Below are 20,665 nucleotides of genomic sequence, written 5' to 3'. Positions count from 1 at the left end.
CCGGTTGAGGCCCTCCCTGTGCGTACCGAACTTAGCTATCAGCCTCTGCTCGGCCACTTTCCTCTGCTGCCTGTCCCGAAGTCCATAAGATAGACAGTGTTGGCTGAGTCACATGAGTACCTGCCATGTACACGCGTAATAATGTCCACGTGTCAGATTGACTTAACCTGTCACTATCTCTCTGTAAACTGTCTGGACCCCTCTTGCAACATTGCTTTCCACCTATTTTTGTGCTGTCTGCAAATTTGTCTACAGCACATTCATCTCCTTCCTCATACAACATTGAATACATACAGTAGATGGAATCCTTAAACGTAAAATCTCTCAAAGGTAAAGTAGACATGCAACATTCCCCTCCTAACTCCTTAAAAGTACTAAGTGAGCCTGTGAGTCATCTTAATGGGAATAATGCACACCTTCTTAGCAATTGCTGTTTTGTTCCTTAAGATCTTCTGGTTCATTTTGAAGCTATGATGTTATAAACTGTATTCTTCTAAAGTTTTAGCCTTCTGATGGTCCAATATATTTTCTCCTTTATAACCTGATTGAATCATTGTTTAGACTCTTCAACATTTTTTTATTTTTGTTTTTGTTGAACCCTGGACCTCTTCCACTTGCTGCTTCCATTTTGGCTTCAGTTTTTTCAGAGGAGCAGCACTGCTCGGCATTTATATCTGAACCGATTGTCTCATGGGTGATTTCCCGCTCCTTGATGTGTGCACTGTGCATCTCCCCCTTTCTTTTTCTGGTCTGTCCATTTCATCAGTATTGCTTTCAGCTCAACCTGATGTTTCTGTTGCTAATTCTGCTAAGCCAGATACATTTGAAACAAGATGATAGGTTTACATATGGGTGGTTGAAGAAACAGGATGTATTTGTTGATATGTTGGGTCAGGTCAAAGGGAGTGACGTTTCATAACAGTGGCAATCTGGGTATTGGGGAATCAGGGAGGAGCTGGGTCATGGGATGAGCGGGTTAGACTGGTTGTACCAGTGTAAAGCTGGGTGATTGGTAGTGGGTTGGGTATGACTAGGAGGGGGTTAGTCTGGCGAAGTAGGCAGGCTGGGAGATAATCAGGCCAGGTTAAACAATAAGTTCAGTTGGCAGAGAGGCTGAGTCATGGTTTTGGGTGGGTAATTGGGTTGGTTAAAGGATAGGGTTGGAGGGACAGGAGTGTGTTTCCTATCAAGGGTTTTCAGGGACAGATTGGTGGCTGTGGAGGGAGACTGTTGTCTAGGTTGTGGTCAGATCCTGGGCTTACTGGGGAGTTAAAGGGGAATTGAAGGAATAGTTCTGGATTCGGGAGGATTCTCCAGTGAGGATTTGATGATCAGTCGTAATGTTACTCAGCCATTGGAACTTCTAATGTTTCCTGGATCATGATCAAGGTAGGGTTGGTTTGAATTGTCCAAAGTCTCTGACTTTAGTTCAGAATTGGACACATTTTCAGAGGGTGCTGAATGTAGGGTAATTGTCCATCAGGTGCCTAAAAGTTACAGGCAATTTGATTGGGCTCAGCACCTTGGGACTTTTGAGAAATCCTGACCCATGTTGTTCAAGGTACTTCCGATATCTGATTGGCCCAGATCACTAGGTTCTGGATAATGTAAATAAATCCTTACTTATCGTTATATGAGAGAGACAGTCCCTATAATTTAGTGCATGTGCTTTTTCGCAATTTGTATCGGTACAACACAAGTTGCAATCTGAGTTGGTTCAAAGTTTTTTTCTAAATATTTGCATATTTGTATATCATTCTGTAAATTTTTTCATGTTACCACTTCCTAGACCTACTTTCCCCTTTTATTACCTGTCCTCTTTCTTTGGTACTGTTAAATTTTGATTCCCATCATGGTGGCAGCTGACCATTCAGCCTCATGCCATACAAACATCTCGCTTCCTGATCGACAGATTGACATGTTGCTATCAGCTGCCTGTAGTCAGGATTGACTCAGCTATCCCTGTTGCTGATCAATGTGAGTATGCACTGGCCACTGAAAAAATGATGAGGGATATGTTACCAGGTAGAGTTTGCCCTTCATCTTGCCAGGGACAGAGAATCAAGTTATTGTAGCTTCAGTACAAACTGTCTGAAATCTAACTTGGGAGCATTTAGACCATGAATGTTATCTCTGGAGTTTCCTGCTTTCTCACACTCTGTTCCACATTACTTATTCTATCACTGCCATGTTTCAGCATATAGTCATATTTCACAAATAAATTCTTTTGTATTCTGTTTGCAGAGATCTGTCAAACAACAGGATAGGATGTCTGAGTCCTGAGATATTTACAGGCCTCACCAGTTTGACTAAGCTGTAAGTACATAGCTTTTAATTATTTTAGTCACTTAATGAAGGTTCTCTTCAATATTTTTTGAATCTTTGTCTTCAATCTGCTGAGAATTTAAGGGCAAGCTTAGTTTTAAGTAATTTTGCTCATAAAAGTAATGACAATGCCACAGAAATAGAAATGGTTAAAACATCACTTCGGCCAACACTTTAAGATTAGATTAGTTCATTATAATGAGTCAGAAATAACTATGCTATAAAAGATACTTAAGAATGGAGATACATGGATGCTATGTATATCACTGATGTTTTGATGATGACAATGAAGATTTAATAGATGTGTTGCTGCAGATTTGTAGGAAATGGCCACAGAATTTGGTTCCAGAGATGAAAAAAAGGCACAGCGTAACCTGCCCTAGTCACCATGTCAGGAAGAGCAGAGGCACTGGAACCTTGCAGGTTGGACAGACTGTGGCATCAATTAGTGGCAAATGCTGATTCTATGGCCAACCTGCCATTTTGTGCCATTCAGATTGGGTTGAACCCCGCTTTTAAACAAATACATTTGAATATGTGTTCAGAAGGGACTTTTTGAAATGCTGTGGATTTGAAACGCATCAAGCAGAACACCTTGACCCACTCATTCAGTTCCTCTTAGGCTGCAGCATGACTTCGAGGTGGAGCAGAGATGGCGTGGGGAAACCTGATTGAGCAGGGAAAGAGAGCTCTCATCAGAGTTCTTATTGGGTCATTAAGGAACACACTACTGCCTCCACCATGGACAGGAGTAGGGTCTACTTTGGCTACACCTCATTGAGGGGTGCTCATTGAGCACTGCTTTTTCTTTGAACCAAACTTGCAGCTGTACAGCAGAGTGAAATACCTGCATCACTTCAGTTGTCTGTGGGGTAATTGCATGTCATGATCCTAGTGCCCAGTAATGTGCATTGTCCCCATTGTAGCTCAATAATTCCAGTGAATTATTAGCAAGTTCTAATTCTTATATATGTACACCTTTGTGTATTATATCTATGTATGTTATATCAAAAACATCAATTTATTGCAATTAGTGAAAAGGTATTTTGTAAATGACAGGTTTTCTATAGAATGTTGATCGAAGTATTTAGAGTTATTTGAAAGTTAAACAAATGACAATGGTGGTTTATTCCAATTGAGTTACTGACAGTGTTAATATTAAAATTTTCTTTGACTTATAATTAACTCAATAATCCATTATTAGATGGAAACTTAAGGTACAATCAAGTTGGACACAAACTTCAAGAAGTCTTCTTGAATTGGATGTATTTGAATAGATTCTATCTGCCCTCCAGAAGTAATGGGCTTAAAGAACTGAACTTCACCTTTTCATTCCATTAATGTCTCAGTCCTAGTGATAAACAGTAAATTTAAGTGTTTGTATTCAATGATAATATTACGCAAATTTGCAACAATTCCCCTGCTTTGACCTCACTCTCATTCCTGATTCCCCAACTATCTCCGTCATCACAACCAATTTGCCTTGTATACTGATGCCAATGTAAAATTGATGGTTTTTTTGCAGGAATTTGTCGGGGAACATTTTTTCAACCCTTCCTCTTGGACTGTTCATTGAACTTAGCGCATTAAAAGTTTTGTGAGTATACCATTCATTACCTGAAATTCTTCTGAATTTTGTTTATTCTGCCTATATTATTCTACCCAAAATAAATGTACTAAGGCTTTTGTTTGTCTTACTGTAGTTAAATATATAAAGAGTTTTGAAGGGTATAGTTTAAGTCATGTAGCAGTAGATTAGGAATCTTTTCTTCCCACCGTTCTTGTTAGTAAATGGCATCATGAATCCTGGTATGAATAGTTTTTGGCCTGAGTAGCATTGAGTCAGGCAAGTTAATCATCTTGGTTTTTTTGGGATTTCATGGAATCATAGAATCCCTACAGTGTGGAAGCAGGCCATTCAGCCCATTGAGCCCACACTGACCCTTGGACAAGTAACCCACCCAGACCCACGTCCCTACCAATAACCCTGCATTTCCCGTAGGTAATCCACCTGGCCTGCACTTCCCTGGACGCTATGAACAATTTAGCCTGGCCAATCCACCTAACCTGCACATTCTTTGACTGTGGGAGGAAACCAGAGCACCTGGAGGAAACCCAGCTGACACTGGGAGAACATGCAAACTCCACACAGAGTGGAATCTGGGTCCCTGGCGCTTCAGACTGCAGGGCTAACTACTGGCTACCGTGCCATCTCTGTGATGGTTTGTTGAACAGAAACTTTTGATTATTAGCGTAATCTTCCTAATTATAACTTAATTATAGGATAACAGGTTGTCAGCAGTGTTAGTCACAGTGCATGATGGGAACTATGGCCACCCTTTAAAGAGCACAAAATGTCCTGACATAGAATCCACTACAAAATTGCTGGTCTATTTAATTACGTGAAATAGATGAGCAAATTTAGAACTCGTATGCCATTTAGAGTGTGTTATTTGGTTGGCTCTGTGGTTTGTATTGTGAAACTCTTGATTGCCATCATAGAATAAATGCAACTGAACGACTAAAAATAACATCTTGCAACAACTGAACCTGTCAGGTTGTCTTTTAGTCATGGAGGATTCCATGATCACCTTTTGTACAAAATGCATTCAAAATGTGGAAGGTGAATCACATAAATTAGAGCACTGTTGAAGATTGAAACGGAAAAAGAAAAAGGATTAAACCCACTGGCAATTCTTACTTGATGTAGTAGTGCTATCTGTAAGATAACTTTATGCCCTGTTCTTTCCCAAGTTCTTAGATTTTAGGATTACAAAATTTTAGTCATTTCAAAGTCCAATTTATTATTTGACTTCTAATATTTTGACATAGTATATTTCTATATTGTGGCTAAAAATTGCCTTAACTTACACTCATGCTCCAGGGGATTAGTGTGTACTGAAACACAGTGTGTCAGTACACACTAATCCAGGGGATTAGTGTGTACTGAAACACAGTTTTGTAACTCTGCTTTTCAACGGTGAGAGCTTAGCAATATTCATTCTTGAGCCACAGCTTTTACATCTTCAGTAGGGTTTGCTGGTGTCTCCTTGAACGAAACAGATGCTTGTTTGCTAAATATACATTGTTGATCTGCTTTGAAACATTGCCCACTCTTCCTTTTTATTGTTTCCAACCCCATGGTTACCAGTTCTTTTAACCTCCTTATTTGAATAGATCCAAGACTTGACTGTGCATCACTAGCCAGATGGAAGTAAAGTAGTTATCAGTAGTGTTATTTCTACCGGTGAATATGTTGTGCTGATCACCGAGAGATTGTTTATTCTGTGAAGACAAGAAATTGCCCACTATGCTGATCCCCACAGTCCTCACCTCTGCGGTTAGCCTTCTTCACAAGACCTGTTGGATCTTTTTGATCACATCGTACTTTTAATTGATTGCCCATGTACCATTTGCAAACCATGGCCAACATCTTTTGCCAACATGTGTTCAACCATTGATTTATCTCCTCCAAGAGAAGTCTTTTCAATAAGTATGAGTCTTCTAGACCTGTGTATAACTAGAGTTAGCTTTGATAGATGTAAAGTAGGAAATGGATAGTTTTAAAACATAGTGCAGAAACTCAGGATCTGAGGCAGCATCTGCAGATAGAAAAACTGAGTCAGGATTTTGAGTTTAATTTCATTCCTTTGGAATAATTCTGAAGATGGAAACAATAACTCTGTCTCTCTCTTTCTGTCTCTCTCTCTCTCTCTCTCCACAGTTGTTGTCAGACCTGCTGTGTCTCTCATAACTTTGTGTTTTATTTCAGGTTTCCAGCATCCGAATGATTTTACTTTTGTTTGCAAAAATGGATGAGCTTGCCTGAGGCAAATAATGTTTTCTACCTGAAAGTTTGTGTAAAGCTATGTCCTTCATGTTGAACACCACTTGAAGGAAACACTGAGCATGGCAATGGCATAAGAATGTGCTCCTGATGAGGCATTATAATGTCCATTAGCAAGAGTGACCCGGTTGCATCATTACTGGACGAGCTGCTCGAGACCTAAAGGACGTTGCTGCATGACTAGATTTGCAGCAGATAGTGAGGGAACCAACAAGAGGGAAAAACATTACCTCATGCTTATCAGTCCAACTGTCCACAAATGGATCTATCTTTGACAGTTTGACAAAAGTGTCCACCATGCAGTCCTTGTGGAGACAAAACCTCTCACATTGAAAATAGCCTACATCACATTGTATGGCACTATCACTGTGCTAAATAGGACAGAATTTGAATAGACATGACAACTCAAGACTCTGCATCTATGAGGTGCTGTGGACTATCAACAGCAGCAAAATTGTAGTCCAACCTCATGGTGTGACATATCCCCCACTCAACCATTACCATTCAGCCAGGGGATTAGCTCTGGCTCAGTGAAGAGTGCAGGAGGTCATGACAGAAGTGGCATCAAGCGTACTGAAAAAGATGTGGCAACCTGGTGAAGCTACCAAACAGGACTACTTGCATGCCAAACGATGTAAAAAGCAAGTGATAGACAAAGCTAAGCAATCCCCCAGTCAACAGATCAGATCTAAGCTTTGCCGTCCTACCGCATCTGGTTATGAGGGTTGGTGGACAGTAAATCAATTCACTGTCAAAGAACAGGCTTTACAAATATCCCCAACCTCAATAATAGGGGAGCCCAATATATCAGTGCAAAAGGTAATACTGAAGCACTTGGAACCTTCTTCAGCCAGAAGCATTGAGTGGAAGATCCATCTCAGCCTCCTCCAGAGCAAACCAGCATCCTAGGTGCCAGTTTTCAGCTAATTGTATAAAGAAATGGCTGGAGGTATTGGATCCCGCAAAGGCTGTGGGCTCTGATAACATTCCAGCAATTAAAGTGAAGCTCTGTGCTTCAGCGCTTGCTGCACCATTAGCCATGCTTTTAGAATACAGCTACAACGATGGCATAAACTTGACAATGTGGAAAATGTCTGGTTACATCCTGTACATAAAAGGGAGGGCAAATCCAACTCAGCTAATTACTGCCACGTCAGTCTACTCTCAAACAGCAGTAATCAAAAGTGTCACCAAAAATTCTATCAAGCAGTACTTGCTTAGTGATAACCTACTCAGTGACGTTCAGTTTGGGTTCTGCCAGGGCCATTCAGCTCCTGACCTCATTACAGCCTTGGTCCAAATATGGTTAAAGGACCTGAATTTTGGAAATGAGAGGAGAGTGGCTGCCCTTGACATGGAGGTTGTATTTGTCTGATTGTGGCATCAATCTGATCTAGCTAAACTGGAGTGAATTTGAATTGGGGGTTAAACTCTGCACCGGTTAGAGATATACCTCACATCGAGAAAGATGATTGTTGTTGGTGGACGTCAGGCATGTCTGCTCTGTGGCATCTCTGTCGGTGTTTCTTCGAATAGACATTTTCTAATCAACCTGTTTAGAGACATTATGACATAAATCAACTGCAGCTGCTTCTTCAATGACCGACCCTCCATCATAAGGTCAGAAGTGGGGATTTTCGCTGATGATTGCATAATATTCAGCACCATTTGTGACTCCTCAGATACTGAAGCAGTCCTTGTTCAAATGTAACAAGATCTGGACAATATCTAGGCTTGGGCTGAAAAGTGGCAGGAAAAATTGCCTGACACCTGTGTGGCGTAAATGATCATCTCCAACAAGAATCAGGTGATATGCCTAATTCCTAAGCCCCATTACAGTTAATGTCCCTCACACCTGCAGAAACCCACCCAGTAAAACCTTTTCGGTTTGCCAAGTGGCCTTGCAAAAAGTCTCTTGCTGTCAGGGCTCTGTGCCCAACTGAGGGACATGGCATCAGGCAGGGAGGTAGTTACTGAAAACGATGCCCTTGCTCCTGACCCTCCACGCTACCATGATTCTCGTGCCTCAATCCCACCCTGTCTCCAATTAACTGTGGCTTGGGTCATTCCATGATCATGCACAGAGGGTGGGTACGAAGCTCTCTGTGGATGGGACCTCTGACCCAGGGATCTCAATTGTGGGAAAATATTTGTTTCTGTCAGACTGCCCTCCAGAACAGATGGGGGTTCTCCTCTTGTTCTCTGATTCTCGGGCGAGACTTTATTCTACAGAACAAAACCTCAGCCCATGCTCATATGTCGCATTGACAGGCATCTCTCTTTGTCTGTCTCTCCCTCTCTGTCTCTTTCCATGTCTTTTGTTTTTAATGCCTCAGACTTTGTTCGACTGTGGGTGAAAATTTGGGAACACTACCGTGGTTGGTATTGGGTATTTTCAGTGAAGATGGGTAAATGGATTTGAACATTCCACATAATCTCTTCCTTCTACTCCCATAACCGTGTTTCTTTTACTCGCCATCATCTTTCCCTCCATCATATCCCACCCAGACACTCCGATCTCCTCTTCCTACACTGCCCTCCAGCCTTCTGCAATCCTGCCCATGCCTCCCCCTACCCTCACACCACCACGCCACCTGCTATCGTTCTCCTCCCACCCTCCCACTCACCTCCCAATCTTTTATAAGCCCCATTCCATGCAGGGAGTTAATTTAAAAAAAGGCAGGAAGGAAACAAAAGGAGCACCTAGGCTTTTTGTACCCACAGAAAGTAGGCTCCAGTGAGCAATTAATTAGGTCATAACCATCATAGAGAAAAGGCACCAACATTTTAAAGGGGCCACTCAGCTGTCAGGAATCTGTTCAAGCTCATGGCAACTTTTGACCCCAAAGCATCACCTAAGATCACAACCCAAAATGTGCTGTATCCTGAAAGTCTCCACCATTAATGATTCAACATCATATTTAAGAAAATATAATATTCCATGGGATATTGGCTGAGGTACCCAGCTGTTTGGGAAGGATTGATGTTTACAAATGCCATAAATGATCCTTTTTTACATTCTATCTCTATAAGACCATAAGACATAGGAGCAGAAATTAGGCCATTTAGCCCATCGAGTCTGCTCCGCCACTCAATCATGGCTGATAAGTTTCTCAAACCTATTCTCCCACTTTCTCTCCATAAATCTTGATCCCCTTGACAATTGAGAACCTATCTATCTCCATGTTAAATATATTCAATGACCTGGCCTCCACAGCCTTCTGTGGCAGTGAATTCCATAGACTCACTGTTGTCTGGCTGAACAAGAGTTTCCTTATCTCCATTCTAAAAGGTCTTCCCTTCACTCTAAGGCCCTTGGGTCCTAGTCTCTCTCACCAATGGAAACATCTTCCCAATATCCATTATGTCCAGGCCATTCAGTATTCTGTATGTTTCAATTAGATCTTCATTCATCCTTCTAAACTCCATACAGTGTAACCCTGAGTCCACAAACGTTCCCACATGTTAAGCTTTTCATTCCTGGGACCATTCTTGTGAACCTTCTCTGAACACGCTCCAGGGCCAGTACATCCTTCCTGAGATATCGGCCCAAAACTGTACACAATACTCCAAATATGGCCTGACCTGAGCATTATAGAGCCTCAGAAGTACTTCCTGGCTTTTATATTCAAGTCCTCTCAAAATAAATGCCACTATTGCATTTGCCTTCCAAACGACTGACTCAACCTGCAAGTTTATCTTGAGAGAACCTTGGACTAGAACTCCCAAGTCTCTTTGCACTTTGGACTTATGAATTTTCTCACCATTTAGAAAATAGTCCATGCTCCTATTCTTCCTATCAAAACGCATGACCTCACGCTTTCCCACGTTGTACTCCATTTGTCCACTCTCCTAACCTGTCCAAATCCTTCTGCAGCTGCCTGCCTCCTCAATGCTACCTGTCGCTCTACCTATGTTTGTATCAGCTGCAAACTTAGCCAGAATGCCCTCAGTTCCTTCATCTATTTGTTAATATATAAAGTGAAAAGTTGTGGTCCCAACACTGACCCTTGTCACTGGCTGCCATCCTTAGAAGACCCTTTTATCCCTACTCTCTGCTCTCTGCCAGGCAGCCAAGCATCTATCCATGCTAGTACCTTACCTCTAACACCATGGGCCCTTATCTTACCCAGTAGCCTCCTGTGCAGCACCTTGACAAAGGCCTTCTTGAAGTCCAGATAGATAACATCCGTTGCCTCTCCTTGGTCTAACTTGCTTGTTACTTCCTCAAAGAATGCTAGCAGATTTGTCAAGCATGACCTTCTCTTGATGAAACCATGATGACTTTGCCTGATTTTACCATACACTTCAAGTATTCAGAAATCTCATCCTTCAGATTGGATTCCAGGATCTTATCCATGCATGAGTTAGGCTAATCGGCCTGTAATTTTCTGTCTTTTGCCTTAATCCCTTTTTAAGCAGGGATGCCTCAGTGTCTTCTTCTCTGACTAGATGAGTTATGGGAGATTGCTCGCATTCAGAAGATGCTGAATAAATATTTATGGTTGTCTTAAAAAAAGCAGATGCTTAACATGGAAAATGATAACGTATGTGAAACACAAAAAAGACATGTACAGTTTACACAAAGGTGAAAACAGAAAAGGATCAAGAATAAAAACTGAGCATGTTGAAAGTACTGAAAGGCTGAGAATATGCCAGCAGCTGTGGTTAGAGAGAACCAGAGTGAACATTTCAGATCAATGATCTTTTGTTGGAACTCCAGATCAGTGTTGAATTATCAAGTTAGAAAGATCAACTAATAGCTCAATCAGAGCAATGAATAGCTGAGACACCCTGAGCATGACGGCTCTGAATTAAGTAATTGATCTCATTTAGGGTGGTGATGTCACCCCTAAACTGCCATCAACACAGATTGAACTTAGCTGGTATTGCAGCGATCTTCCCAAGGTTAAATCGCTGGTTAACACATCCTCCTTGGGCTTCCTACAGAAACACTTGCTGTTTGATGCAAACCAGTGGATAACCAGTGAATAGTATTGTCTCCCAAACTCTGTTTTTAAAATAGTGCATAAAAGTATAAACCTTGCAAGTTTCTTGCGAAATACAAATTGCTCCTGGAATGCACATTGTGCATAATGAATAATGCAGAGTTAAAAATTACACAACACCAGGTTATAGTCTAACAGGTTTAATTGAAGGCACTAGCTTTCGGAACACTGCTCCTTCATCAGATGTTATATGATTTTTAACTTTGTATACCCCAGTCCAACACTGGCATCTCCAAATCATGAATAATGCAGAGACACTCATTTAGTTTGATTGTATGTGAGTGTGTCATGATCTGCTGACCTTAATCCTACATTATTCGATTATTTTCTTTTATTCTGACAGAATGCTTTTTAAAATTGGTCTCTGAGGGACCAACATAAGCGATCTGTAACAGTATGAACATGTGGGGCTGACAGTGTCAGCTCCCTCTGCAAACTGAACCATGCAAGTGCTTATTAAATGCACTCTGGTTATTAATAAACTCAGGAAACTGATCACAGTTAGATATATTATTAAATTTGCAAAGCTTGCTCTATGAAGAATACCTGGGCAACTAACAAGGAATTAGAGAGTTTTTTGGGTGCTGAACCTAGAAGGTTTTTTTTGACTATCATGTAATCTAGAAATTCCTTGGGGTAGAAATAACACTGGGGTCTTGCTTGTTATTAAACAATGCCACTCTTTGTGAGAGTCTACAGGCCAATGCAGTTCATCTGATTGAAATATGGACTCAGGCACTTAACTGCGTGCCCTGGAATACAACTTATAAAACAAATATAGATGACATTTGGAAGCACAGTGGATGGAAACATACAATTGCAAAGAGATTTTGATAGATTATTTGAAATGACAAAACTTTGGCCAATGTATTTCTATATTTAGGTTTTAAAGACTTAGATTTTTATTGTCACATGTACTCAAGTACAAAGCTAAAGGAGTACAGTGAAAATGTACAGTGTCGCCACACAAGGCCCCATCTTAGGTAACAGGTATCTGGGTACAGAATCATTAGAACAATGTAGAAAGAAAGAATGAAGTTAGAAGTTAAACATTACAGTAATTCTTACTATTAAATTGAAAAATAAAGAAACAAACCTCAAAAATCAAACATTACTGGGCAAATGTGAGATTAGGAGAAAGTGAGGACTGCAGATGCTGGATTCATCCCTTGTGGTTGGAGGGTTCCTAGGTGGAAGATGAGGCACTCTTCCTCCAGGCGTCGTGTTGCCATGGTCTGGCGATGGAGGAGGCCAAGAACCTGCACGTCCTTGGCGGAGTGGGAGGGGGAATTAAAGTGTTCAGCCACGGGGCGGTTGGGTTGGTTTGTGCAGGTGTCCCAGAGGTGTTCTCTGAAACGTTCCGCAAGTATGCGGCCTGTCTCCCCAATGTATAGGAGGCCACATCGGGTGCAGCGGATGTGTGTGGAGGTCCAGGTGAATTTCTGATGGATATTGAAGGATCCCTTGGGGCCTTGGAGGGAAGTGAGGGGGGAGGTGTGGGCGCAAGTTTTGCATTTTTTGCGGTTGCAGGGCAAGGTGCCGGGAGTGGAAGTTGGGTTGGTGGGGGGTGTGGACCTGACAAGGGAGTCACAGAGGGAGTGGTCTTTCCGGAACACTGATAGTGGTGGGGAGGGAAATATATCCTTGGTGATGGGGTCCGTTTGGAGGTGGCGGAAATGACGAAGGATCATCCGATGTATCTGGAGGTTGGTGGGGTGGTTGGTGAGGACTAGTGGGATTCTGTCGTGGTGGCGATTGGAGGGGCGGGGTTCAAGGGCATAGGAGCGGATAGTGGAGGAGATGTGGTGGAGAGCATCGTCAACCACGTCTGAGGGGAAATTGCGGTCTTTGAAGAAGGAGGCCATCTGGGTTATCCACTTGAACCTAAAATGTGTTAGACAGAGTACTTTCTGAATGGCAAACAAACTAGAAACAGTGGTGGTCCAAAGATAATTAAGATTCCACATACATGGATGAATAAAATGTCATGAACAGATACAGAAAATAGCCAAAAGGCTAAAGAATGTGTGGGGGTTGATTCTATGCTTCTGCTATCTAAGGTCATGGATAAAGCATCCCTGGAGCATTGTGAGCTGTGTTGGGTACTAACCCTCAGGAAGGATTTATTGGCCTTCATGGAATGGCAGCACTATTTGTCCAGAATGAAACCTAGACTCTGAAGGTTAAATTACAATGAGAGTTTGTACAAACTAGTGTTGTATAGCTTGGAATTTAGAAAGTTAAGGATAATTTGATCAAAGTTTTTAATATATTTAGGAAAACATATAAGGTAGATAGAAAATATAAACGAGTTTGGAGAAGATTTATAGCTCAGGTTGAAGTTCTGGATGTCAGTTTGCTCGCTGAGCTAGAAGGATCATTTTCTGACGTTTCATCACCAGACTAGGTAACATCTTCATTGAGCTTCTGGTCAAAGCCTTCCTCCGGAGGCTCACTGAAGATGTTACCTAGTATGGTGATGAAACCTTCCACCTCAGTGAGCAAACTTACATCCAGAGAGAGAAACTATATCTGTTGTTGCGGCATTGTATAAGAATGGGAACCAGACATTTAAGTTTGAAGCTAGGAGATACCTCCACATGAGAAGTGTGCTAAAAGTTTGGAAGTCTGTTTTTCCAAAATGGAGAAACTGTGATGGATAAACTATTGTTATCAAAAGGTTTTAAGAGGTATGAGGCAAAGTCAAATATATGGAGCTTGCTTATGGATCAGCAGATAATGGGCCAATTCCTGACTCTATGTCCTCCACTTCTCCCACCTTGCCAATCTTTTGGAATTAGTTAGGCCTAATCTGATTTGGTGGGTTTGCATTAATGCTTTTTTTTTTAAAATGAGTAACCTCAGAAATGTACGGGGTGCTAGGATATAACAGCAATGTGAGTCCTCAGGTTCAGTCGCACACCCATTAATGAAGATGTGATACTCGCTTGTTTCCTGGATGCTTCAAACCTCCCAAGATGCAGCAACATGCTATGTGGATAGACTCCTGACACATGTCACTGATCTTGTTAGAAGAAAGTGGAAGTCCTACAGGTTTTGCTCATTTACAGCAGTGCAGCTTCCACTCAATTGCTCTGGAAAGATATAGGAATTTTGTTTTTGTTTTTGAAACTGAAATCATCAATTAAAGAATGCAGCACTTGATGGATAGAATATTAGTTGAAGATCCTGGACATGTAAATGTAGGAAATTAAATGTTCATGAGGAAAAATGCCACCGATGCTCTCATACTGAGTGAAAATACCACTTGTTCACCGATGCAATCTAATTTAAAATCTCCTTTACACAAAACTAAGTGTCTTTCTGCAGGAGGAACAAACTTTGATCACTTTCATTCTGTCTGGTTCCACGCCAACTGAACAAAAATTAAATGCTTTTATTTCTTGAGACTCATTCTTCTGTATTTAAAAAGAACGTTTTTACCTGAACAGTGTTGAGGAACAATTGCTAAACTAATTCGAAAAAGTCCAGTAGTGCAGCACTGCTCTTTAGCTGTGCTGCTCAGGACTTGCCTGGAGCATCGATAACCACCCAAATTGTAAGTGTTGCACAGCATGAAATAAAACTCTTGACAAAACAATTTTTAGACAAATGGTGTTTCCAAACGACAGTTTTCCAGCCTGGAGAAGATAGTGCTGCGTGTAGCTTTTAATAAAGAAAAGGGGCAATATCTTCAGGCAAGCGTAGAAGGTAGATAGAGAGAAACAATATCTGCTGGTTATGTTGTTGGTGTCAATGGTGCATTGTACAAAAATGTGAGCGAGACATTTAAAGGTGAAACTAGGAAATACCTCCCGTTTATGGAACCTTGCTGTTGACTATTTGGTTGCTGCATTTATCAGTGCTTCAAGAAATATTTTTTTATCTTTGAAACACTGAGGATAATAGAAAATGCATTTTTAATTTTTTCATGAATTAACTTTGTATTGATTTTATTTTCATTTTCAGATTAGTTAGACAGGAATCGAATCTTATTATACTTACTCGATTAGCATATTGCCTACAGTTATTTTACTTTGTCTATTTTATGCAGGTTATGTTAGCTTTATTTTTAAAGTTACTCTATTTCTTTCATAACCAGTTCTGCTTTGCTCCAAATCAACTTCAGCTTTGGAAACACAGTAAAATGCAAAACAAACTGACTGCTTACATTAAGGCTTCATATATACTTGAGTTTTTTGCAGCATAAGTTCCTGAAAAAATTCAGTGTTTGAGTCTGCTGGATATGTGATCTGTGTAATAATGATGTTATGTTCATTGATTTGAATGACACATAGAACATAGAATGTTACTTATGAATTATGAATAAATGTATATGAGCAAAATGTAAATCATTGTCACTCAAACCTATATTCCAGTATCTTCATTGTTTTCAATTAAGGATAGTATTAGCATGTTACAAAGAGAAACTGAAACTCAAGAAGAAGAAAAACAGTATTATCTTAATGTTAATGTATCAGATATTGACATCAGAGTGATGTATGGGAAGGATCCATCCTCATTTGTGAATTCATCTGTGTTTTACAGGCACTTTAGCACTGAATCTCTAATGTGTGACTGCAACCTTAGATGGCTCTTACAGTGGGCCAGAAACTCTTCAGTTCGAATAGCAGATGAAACTGTGTGTGTTTACCCAAGTGCTCTGCAGGGAAGGCCATTCAAAACTTTGAAGGAAAACCAATTGACATGTGGTGAGTGGTGCCTTCATTTTAAAATTGTCACTATTGTGGTGTTTATGATGGAAAAGCTTCTGCTGCCTCAAATTAGTGAGCGACACCTCAGCCCATAGGGGTGGAGATATTTATTTTGAGATAATGAAATGATTTCCTTACTTTTGCAGAAAGCAGCACAGAAAACAATGGTGTCGGTTAGGTTAAAATTCAGCAGAAATGCCTCTTATTTCATCTCTCTTTTAAGCCAAACTGAATCTAATGAATGCTGAGATTTTGTCTATAGGGCTTTCTAATTGTGCATTGTGCAGCCTTTTTATTATCAAAATGTAAGTGGAAGGAACTTAGATTCAGCCATGGTCAAGTGAAACATTTTTGGGACGGATGTTAATTCATCAATTTTATCACTCAACCTTGACGGTATTTGAAGCTTGAATTCTTGTGGTGCTCTCAGCTTGAATCATTTTTCTCTCCTTGACTGAAAAGGAATTAATTAAGATAAAAAATAATCCATTGCTCTTTACACAAACGGTGCCAACTCATTTCCCAGTAGCTCTATCAGTGACCATCCTGAATGACAGGCAGGTAGCTGTTCATCTTCCTGAAATGGCTAACCAGAAGAAAATATACTATGGATGAGTTGGCAAACTGAAAGCAGTTTCCACCTCATTGAGTCCTGAACTTCACTAGGAGGAAATGTTAAGATCTCTGGAACCTGCATCAGCTTCATCCTTCACAGAGTACCTTTCGTGCGTCTGCTGAATGTCAAAATGGTTCTAAATCCCAAATGCTGAACACTTCCCAGAATCTCTGTCGTTCTTGTGTGGAGCTGCTACATTCTTTACCCACAATGCTCCTTGCATTTCTCACAGGCTTTAACTGTTAGGATGAGTGTCATTTTTTACTCATCCAGTGTTACAAAGCTAATGATGTGGCGATTGAACAGTAAAATGTAGAATATATTTTTAAAGAATCACTTATTCGTTTATTAATGAGCAGCAGCTCAGTGTCTCACCGTGTTATTATATGCGCAGGTGTTTCTGCCTCATTCATACTTGCACGACTGACATTTATCTATTAACTGAGAACTTACTGCTCGTAGGTAAGCAAATACATGCTTAACATATTCATATGACAGTCTTTTAATGGTCTGTAAGATAGAGGAAATAACGCATTAAAACACAATAAACATATGTTGCATGACAATATTAAATATTTATCTGCCAATATTGTCAACACCACTTGCACGATTACCTCCCATCCTGACTTGGAATGATATCATGTTCCTTTACTGTCCCTGCTTCAGAATCCTAGAGCACTGTAGGTATCCCTACATTTCAAGCATTGCAGTGGTTGTGAAAGACAGCTCAACACCACTTTCTCAAGGGCAGTTGGGAAGGTGAATGAATGCTGGCCCAGCTAGTGTTACCGACATCCCATGAATGAATAAATAGCAAAGAGCTATTGTAATTGAAGCCATTTTGTGAGTTTGCAAAATATATATCCAAATTAAAGCTGTCAGACCTGATTTTAACCTGAATTATTATAGTTGGGGCAGTGATGTACTTTGTTTTAATCTGATTTTAGCACAGTCAGGACCCTCACCAGCAGACAGCAAGATCCATTCAAATGTGGAGATTTCATCCTAATTGTGTAACTGAGGCCTTACTACAGTTTGAATCCAGACCATCGGATGATGTGAGCCCCAGAACCAGAAGAGGCCCATGATTGCATGCGATTTACATTTTGTTTGATTCTTTGCCAAGAGAAGTAGAAGCATGCTGTAGTCTCTCCAAGGAAACCTTCTCTTCCAACAATAATACCTGCCTGACCCCAACACCTCTTTCCACTCCGTCAACCATTTAATTGTCTGCTGCCCATCAGCAATCTTGTGCGTCCTGTGAAACACTTGAGGCCTATATGAAGGGCAGGGTAGAGAGATAGTATGCTTTGTACTTCATAGTGAGCAGGGTTTCACAGTTTACTATCTCCGTCACCGTTCAGTTGCAATGTCCCACAGTGGGGTAAAATCTTGCAGGTAATTGTTGAAGAAAATGTATTCCTGTACGTAACTTCAATCCTCTAGGGGCTAGCTTTAATCTGTAGAGTGCAAAACGATTTGTGCTTGGAAGCAGTAAATCTCTGTGATAGAAGCCAAAAGAATGTAAAACAGATGTAGATTTGATCAGATGTGAGCTAAAAGTCATGATGCTCACTCTGGGGTTTGTTGTCAGACGTATGTGATTAAGTGGCTTTTGGGTAACTGCAGAGTTCGGTTCACTTAGTCATAATATTGTAATCTTTTTATATTGCAGTGGGGGGAAAGGAATTTTGTCCACTATAACTATTTTATGTATCCATACTGGATAGATTACAAAACTAAGCATGATTCAATGCTGAAGATCCAGTGCAGCGTTTTGTCGAATAATTCTAAAATATTTTCTGTCTCTTGCTATTTGTTTGAGGCCATGCATTTTCAGGTAATGTTACTGTTGCTGTTATCATAATTGAAAGTGTCAGGAAAAATTGACATGAAGAAATGTAAACTACAATGCTGAAAAGTTGATTGCGTGTAATTCACAAGTGTGCATTGGTAATTTGAATCCATGTGTCTGGCTGTACCATGTCAGAGTACTAGTATTTGGTATCATGCCTGAAAAAGGCATAGCACAGATTGAAAGAAAACATTTTGCAAATGTGTTATTGCAACAAAAGCAGTTAATGACTGTATGACAGAGAGTCTATTGATTACAGTCTGACTAACAGCTTGCAGAATGGTTACGTGTTCTAGTTAGTTTAACTCAGCTGTGTTGTAAAGACTTTCAGGAGTAGATTTTTATAATTTGTGCAATGTGACATGCAAATGCCAGGAAATGACTCATTGCAATATTTTACTTTCTCTCCATGGCAGTAGTATGTATGTTATCCTGTGGATTTTTCTGTTGGTGAGCTGATTTAGGTACCTGATTTAGAAATGTCCGACTTCTGAACACTCGCACATATGAACACAATCGGGGGGTGTGTTAATATTAATTTCAAAGATCCACTATACAAACATTTCCTTGTACATACAAATGGCTTTTTTTATATTGGTCTGCATTGTGTCCTGACCTGTGTAGCAATTGACCTGTGAACAGACACAAGAATGGAAACTGTGTGAAACCTGGAGACGACCTCAAAAATCCTCCTCAGAATGTGTAAGAACTTTTGATTAATCTCTGCCAGTTTATCCAAGTGGTACCTGCAATTCCGTAGATAATGAGGACTGCAGATGCTGGAAAGTCAGAGTCAATGAAGTGAGGAGCTGGAAAAAGCACAGCAGGTCAAGCAGCATCAGAGGAGCAGGGGAGTCAACATTTCGGGTCGGGACCTTTCATTAGAACTGAGGAAGTCCTGATGAAGGGTCCCAAACCGAAACCTCAACTCTCCTGCTCCTCAGGTGCTGCTTGACCTGCTGTGCTTTTTCTAGCTGCACAGTTTTTTGTGCCTGCAATTCTGCCTTCTCAATGCTTGTTATGCATTGTATATTGTATATACAATATTTGTATATAAAAGGCCAATAAACTGTTAAGGTTGCCTGCTAAAATTGAAATGTTACTACAAACCTTGACAAAATAGGTGGATTCTTCAGCACTCTCCTTATTGGACATGAAGAAACTGAACATTGGGGCATCAAGGAAGGTTATCTGCTCTGGAGCTATGTCTTTCATGTCCCTGTCCACCATTAGAACTTTGCATTGCAGGTCCAAATTTATTTGGATATTTTGATGCTGTGCAAGTGGTTCACTTGAGAAGCATCAGCTGTAAAGTGACCTGGAGACAACCTCAGCTGCGGAACTGCGAATAGCAGGGATGATGACTAATGTCATCCATGCCTTTGCATCTGCTGATTTCCTCAAATTCCAGCAATGACTGTTTTATGTGCTGTTGCATTGTTTTGGAACTTTGGAGAAAAATAAAAGTCAAAACAACGGCACTTTTAAAAGGGAGAGGGACAGACAATAGCAGCCCATGGTCAGGTCGGTGCAGGAGAGAGAGAGAAAGAAACCCATATTGCTCCCTGACACAGCAGTGAACCTGCGCATTATCGCTTTTGCTGTTTGAATTCATGTATCGCTGGACATCAGAGTGCATCCAGGAAAATTAACAAGCAGTGAAATTCACAACTGATCTTGGAGGAACCTGTTTGGGAGAGGTTACAGCACAGAAACAGATAAGTTGAATAGCTTTAAGTGTGGCCTTGCTGTAAGTCTGCAGTAGCGAGTAGAGTGACTATTGAATTTCTTGATTATATCTTTTATTGAGATATGTCTCTTGATTAAACTTAAAAATATAAGCCATAAATATTAAGTTAGCCTGGAGAAGTGTTTTGTAGAGGAATAAGATGGTGCTATTTCTGTGTCTGCAGACTGGAAGAAGCAAAAATGACCCTAAGTAGAGTGATATGCTCTTCTTGTTGGATGTGGGAGCTTAGGAAGAGTTTACATGTTACTAAGGATTATGTCTGCAATAAAAGCTGTTGGTTGTGAATCATATCAGATCAAATGAATTGGTTGTAGTCACAGTTAGAGGCAATGAGGAATTTGCAAGAGCAAGGGGGTGTGATGGATGGTAGTTATATGAAGGGAGAAAAGTCAGATACAGTCACAGCGACGGGTTAACTCTAGGAAAGAGAAGAGAGGTAGGCAGTTAGTGCAGGAGTCTTCTGTGGCTACCCCATTTCCAATAAATATGCTGTTTTGGAAAATGTATGGTGGGGGGGGGGGGGTTGGAGTCTCAGGGGTATGTAACAC

The 20,665-nt window shown here is 40.6% G+C and overlaps 1 protein-coding gene across 1 annotated transcript in view; it reads left to right on the top strand.

The window, feature by feature from the left end:
- Positions 1–20,665, top strand: part of LOC122561112 (adhesion G protein-coupled receptor A3) — a 522,394-nt gene that overhangs the window by 212,340 nt on the left and 289,389 nt on the right. Inside the window, exons 4-6 of the mRNA XM_043712551.1 lie at positions 2,245–2,316; positions 3,851–3,922; positions 15,730–15,893. Coding sequence (XP_043568486.1) covers positions 2,245–2,316; positions 3,851–3,922; positions 15,730–15,893 — 308 coding nt within the window. The remainder of the gene's footprint in view (positions 1–2,244; positions 2,317–3,850; positions 3,923–15,729; positions 15,894–20,665) is intronic.

This window comes from Chiloscyllium plagiosum, chromosome 22 (assembly GCF_004010195.1).
Source record: "Chiloscyllium plagiosum isolate BGI_BamShark_2017 chromosome 22, ASM401019v2, whole genome shotgun sequence".
Taxonomy (NCBI): Eukaryota; Metazoa; Chordata; class Chondrichthyes; order Orectolobiformes; family Hemiscylliidae; genus Chiloscyllium; species Chiloscyllium plagiosum.
The sequence above is the reverse complement of the archived record's forward strand: the minus strand, read 5'-3'. Positions and strand labels throughout refer to the sequence as shown.